General features: G+C 45.3%; 1 protein-coding gene across 1 annotated transcript; it reads left to right on the top strand.

Annotated features, from left to right (window-relative positions):
* Nucleotides 1-1,405: 1,405 nt before the first annotated feature.
* Nucleotides 1,406-5,841, top strand: LOC147634056 (pentatricopeptide repeat-containing protein At5g27110-like). The gene has a single exon (XM_086805155.1). The coding sequence runs from the start codon at nt 1,779-1,781 to the stop codon at nt 5,052-5,054; it is 3,276 nt and encodes a 1,091-aa protein (XP_086661281.1). The 5' UTR covers nt 1,406-1,778; the 3' UTR covers nt 5,055-5,841.
* Nucleotides 5,842-6,021: the final 180 nt, after the last annotated feature.

Raw genomic sequence — 6,021 nt, 5'->3', positions numbered from 1 at the left:
TATGCAGATCTTTCAGACAGTAACCTACCATTCCCTCAAATGTATGCATCTTTATCTCGTGTAATGTACGGCACATAACAATACCCCCCGGCGGTTTATTTACATTCCACATCAAATACCACCTCACAGTTTTCCCTACTGATATTATAGACGTTGAAAGTATGTGAACGACCATCTGGGAATGAAGATGGTGTAGAGTTCCACCTCTCTCAAGCGAGAAGACAGCCTGAGTGCATTCATGACGCACAAACTCGACAAGATTATCCCACAGAGAAATGTTGACATCATCATTTCCAATCCCGACATTGATTGACACCTCCAGCATCTTTACATTGTTCCGGCTGGGAAACTGAGGACATGGTGCAGTTGGCTCAATTACGTGCACAGCAGGCGGACCCACAGTATCCGCACTCTTCTTCCTCTATTGTAGCACAGGAGGTTTCGGAACTGCCTGATGACAACCAAAACATGCAGAGAAACATACATGACATCAACGCAGAGATCTCTACATAGAAACATGTACACAAGAACGCACAGAAACATATACAGAAAGATAGAGGAGATGAACGCAGAGAAACATATACAAAAATGTACCGCTGGAGCGAATAACACAAACGTACACGCAGTTAAGGGGAAAAACATACCAGAGGAGCGAGCTTTCCATTTGATAGCTTTCAAATTTTCCAAGCCGACAGGACCTTTAGGAGGCGTAACAATTCGAGGAGCCACGTTCTCCTTGTTGGAGTCCGACGGCGGCGGCTGATCGCTAGGAGGAGGTTCGCCGCAAGAAGCGCGACAACGCCTTCGTTCTTCTACAAGTGTGCTCAGGCATGCTGATAAACACCTGCCAACAAAGCACAGAACAACCTCCATATAACAGAATCTGCGACACACAGCTGCCACACAAAGCGCCATAAGCGGAGCAAAGCCACAGAGAACACAGTGCATGGCAGAAGTTCCACGCAAACTTGCCAGGCGATCAAACATGCCGATGTGCCACGAACACACGCAAACGCTCCCCCAGAAGCTACTTGCACACAGCATATTACCATATGCGGATTGCACCACGTGGTGACACGCGTACTGCATGCGCCCGATTGCAACAACCGAGCGCTAACACGCGTACTCCATGTGACCCTGAAACAACTAGTGCATGCACGAAATAATCAAGTGAAGATACTTGGAATATTCTTTATTAAATAATCAACTTAAAAAAACATCGTAGGCACATACCATTTATACCTATGATGTTATGTAATTGTGTGCATTTAATATCTATGATGCTACGAAATAGGGATAGCGGGCGGGCTGTATCAACATGAGGGCCGCCCGGACAGCATGTCCTTTTTTTTTTCCTCCCGCAAAAATTATATAACGTAAAGGTTGAGCGAGGATTGCAGCAAATGTGATATGTGGCAGGGGAGGGCGACGGAGGGTGGGTCTGGCGATGTTTGAGCAGATCAAATGACGACGACGGAGGCGAAGACGGGGCTGGGAGAGGGCCAGCGGGGGCGGAAGGTTGTGAGGCTGATCATCTTAATATATAAGATGTAAACCGTATCTTAATCAAGCGGGCGTGACAGGGAGGAACTATACAGTGAATCCATTCATTTCCAGTACTTCCCAGTAGGAGACGCCCAAACTTTCCATTGAAAACTTTTTACTCATCTTGCACAAGTGCAGGAAGAAGAGAGACCAATCACGTGTTACAATTGCATCCCTATATCCACAAAAGTGGGCTGGAAGCTCATAGATCACTAGGGAACTACCTTTTCCTAATGTTGGTGGAACTCGGAAGCATGCGCAGTGCCCAGCAGGTTTTTGACAGGTTGGTGGATCGGAACGAGTGGTCATGGAATTCTCTCATCCAAGGTCATATCAAACGTGGAAAGCTGCGGCAGGCTCTCACCCTCTACCAGAAAATGCAGAAAAAAGATTCTCTACATCCCACTAGGCATACTTTTGTGGCCTTACTGAAGGCTTGTGCAAAGCTGAAAGATTTGGAAACAGGCCACAAAATACATGCCAGAATGGGGTTGCTTGAAAGAGACCTTTTTGTTGGCAGCACGCTGGTCGACATGTATGCCAAATGTGGCTCGCTTGCGAAAGCACACCAAGTGTTTAACAAACTTCCATTTCGAGACGTCATCTCGTGGACTGCACTAATAGCGGGATATGCTGAGCACGGTCACGGTGAAGAAGCACTCAAGTGCTTTGAACAGATGCAACTTGAGGGTCTCCCTCCAGATGCTGTCACATTTGTTTATGGCTTGAAAGCTTGTGCCAGCATCGGAGCTATAGACAAGGGCCGAGAAATACATGCTCAGATTAAAAGAATGGGGTTGCTCAAAAGAGACATTCTTGTTGGCAGCACCTTGGTTGATATGTATGCCAAGTGTGGTTTGCTTGCCAAAGCAAAACAAGTGTTTGACAAGCTTCCACTTCGTGATGTAATCTCATGGACCGCACTAATGTCAGGATATGCTGAACATGGGTATGGTGAGGAAGCACTCAAGTGCTTTGAACAGATGCAACTTGAGGGTGTCTCTCCAGATGCTTTCACATTCGTTTGTAGCTTGAAAGCTTGTGGCAGCATAGGAGCCACAGAAAAGGGCCTAGAAATACACGCTCAGATTCTAAGAAAGGGCTTGTTGGAAACAGACCTTGTTGTAGGCAACACCTTGGTTGATATGTATTCCAAATGTGGGTGGCCTACCTTAGCTCAGCAAGTGTTTGACAAGCTTCCAGTTAGAGACGTAGTCTCCTGGACGGCATTAATAGCAGGATATGCTGAACATGGGCGTGGTGAGGAAGCACTTAATTGTTTCAAACAGATGCAACTTGAGGGTGTCTCCCCAAATGCTGTCACTTTTATTTGTAGCTTGAAAGCTTGTGGCAGCATAGGGGCCATAGACAAGGGCCAAGAAATACATACTCACATTGAAAAAGAGGGGTTGTTGGAAAGAGGCGGCCTTGTTGGCAACATCTTGGTTGATATGTATGCCAAATGTGGCTTGCTTGCAATGGCACAACAAGTGTTTGACAAGCTTCAAGTTCGAGATGTAGTCTCATGGACAGCACTAATTGCAGGATATACTGAACATGGACATAGTGAGGGAGCACTGAAGTGTTTTGATCAGATGCAAATGGAGGGTGTCTCGCCGAATGCTCTCACGTTTGCTTGTAGTTTGAAAGCTTGTGGCAGAATAGGAGCTACAGACAAGGGCCTAGAAATACATGCTCAGATTGAAAGAAAGGGATTGTTGGAAAGAGACCTTGTTGTTGGCACCACCTTGGTTGATATGTATGCTAAATGTGGTTCGCTTGCCAAAGCACAGAAAGTGTTTGACAAACTTCCAGTTCGAGATGTGGTGTCATGGACCACATTAATCTCAGGATATGTTGAATATGGGCATGATGAGCAAGCACTCGAGTGTTTCGAACAGATGCAATTGGAGGGTGTCTCTCCAGATGCTGTCACGTTTCTATGCAGCTTGAAAGCTTATGGCAGCATAGGAGCAACAAACAAGGGCCGAGAAATACATGTTGAGATTGAAAGAAAGGGGTTGTTAGAAAGAGACCTTGTTCTTGGCACGACCTTGGTTGAAATGTATTCTAAATGTGGCTCCTTTGCTAAAGCACAAGAAGTGTTTGACAAACTTCCAGTTCAAGATATAGTCTCATGGACCACACTAATTGCAGGATATGCTGAACATGGGCATGGTGAGGAAGCACTGAAGTGTTTTGAACAGATGAAGCTGCAGGGCGTCCCCCCAAATGCTGTCACGTTTGTTTGCAGCTTGAATGCTTGCGGCAGCATAGGAGCCACAGACAAGGGTCGAGAAATACATGCTGAGATTGAAAGAGAGGGGTTGTTAGAGAGCGACTTTGTTGTTGGCAACACCTTGATTGATATGTATGCCAAATGTGGCTCACTTGCCTTAGCACATCAAGTGTTTGAAAAGCTTCCTACACGAGATGTGGTCTCATGGAGGTCATTAATCGCAGGATACGCTGAACATGGCCATGGTGAGGAAGCAGTCAAGTCTTTTGAACGCATGCAACTTGAGGGTGTCTTACCGGATGCTGCCACATTTGTCTGCATCTTGAAAGCTTGTGGAAGCATTGGAGCGACAAACAAGGGCCGAGAAGTACATGCTCAGATTGAAAGAATGGGGTTGCTGGAAAGAGACCTTTTTCTTGGCAGCACCTTGGTTGATATGTATGCCAAATGTGGCATGCTTGCCAAAGCACACCAAGTTTTTGACAAGCTTCCAGTTCGGAATGTAGTCTCTTGGACTGCACTAATCACAGGATATGCTGAACATGGGCATGGTAAGGACGCACTCAAGTGCTTTGAACGAATGGAACTCGAGGGTGTCTCTCCGAATGCTGTCACGTATGTTTGCAGCTTGAAAGCTTGTAGCAGCATAGGAGCCACAGATAAGGGCAGAGAGATACATGCTGAGATTGAAAGAAAGGGGCTTTCAAACAGCGACCTTGTAGTTGGTAACACCTTGGTTGATGTGTATGCGAAATGTGGCTCGCTTGCCATAGCACAGCATGTGTTTGACAAGCTACCAGTTCGAGATATCGTCTCGTGGAATTCATTAATTGCAGGATATGTGCAGCTTGGAGATAGTGAGAATGTTTTCCTTATTTTTGACAGAATGTTAGGTGAAGGTATAAAGCCAGATCTGGTCACCTTCCTTCTTGTTCTCAATGCATGCAGTCATACAGGTCTAATTAATAAGAGCCATACTTACTTCGAGGCTATGAGCAAACACTTTGGCATCACTCCAACCCTTGAGCACCACACTGGCGTGATTGATCTCCTTTGCCGTTCTGGCCAACTAGACAGGGCAGTAGCAATGATCAAGAAGATGCCGTTCTGTTCTAGTCTTGTGGTGTGGCATGTTGTGTTGGGTGCTTGTAGAAGTTGCGGAAATGTTGAGCTTGGAAAACAGGCCTTTGAACATGCCATGCTTCTGGATGAAAAGGATGCTGCAGCTTATGTGTTAATGTCTCACATCTATGCAGGTGCTGACACTTAGGAGGTATGAATGTTATCATGGTGCAAATGTGGTGAAACCATATATAAATTGTTGTTTATTGAGACGAATTTGTTTGAGAGGCAAAAAGATTTCAAGGGAAATCGGTAATTTGGGCAATGACATCCGGAGTGCAACCCATGCTATGCCACCTGGCAACAGGATTCACTATGTGGCGCCATCTGGCAAGAGGGTCTTATGTGAATTTACCTCGGGGTCCATGTTAAATCAAAAAATCCTTTTGGATGGAGTTCTTAGTCAGGAGATTAGCTTAAGGAATAGATCCGGGAAACCAAGGACACCTTAGAGCAGGCAGATGAGATGATCCAATTGGATTAGCGGAGCTAGATGCACTAACCCTCCTGATCAGAGATTCTGCATTATGCAAAGAGCAAACTGGCTAGCTAAAAAGAAAAAATATAAACAACCAGATAAAGTCATTAGTGTTGGAAGTCGAGAAACACTATTATGGATATCAAAGGCTCAAGGTCATGCCGGACAAGAGTAAACGGATAGTCACAGAGCAAGTAAGTTAGACAGATAGGTAAGCCGAAGGAGCAATTGATCTTCTCAGAAGAAAAGGGAAACTGAGAAGCGACAGTTGGAAGGAGTATTAGCTGCAGCCTTGAAAGCCAAGTCGGCAAGGACACATGTAGAGGACACCATACTCAAACAAGTATTGGGATGGGATTGTGCAGAATATCCCTCGCAGCAACATACAGAAATTATACAATCAATGTAAAACAGGTGATAAATTTAGCCTAAGGCATTTTACTTGTGTAATCAAAAACCCTCATCTACATGTACAGGATTCTGTAGATCTATGGAAATATCGTTCTTCCCAAAAGACCTTTAAAGCCTTCATGCTCAGTGCAGATTATCAAGTCTTAAATTATATCTATGGTAGCTCCCTGCACACACCACAAAGACCTCACTCCCTCGGGAAAAGCTACCTTTCTCATCTTGCTTC

The sequence above is a fragment of the Cibotium barometz genome, chromosome 11 (genome assembly GCF_041138505.1).
Source record: "Cibotium barometz isolate CiBa-2024 chromosome 11, ASM4113850v1, whole genome shotgun sequence".
Taxonomy (NCBI): Eukaryota; Viridiplantae; Streptophyta; class Polypodiopsida; order Cyatheales; family Cibotiaceae; genus Cibotium; species Cibotium barometz.
The sequence above is the reverse complement of the archived record's forward strand: the minus strand, read 5'-3'. Positions and strand labels throughout refer to the sequence as shown.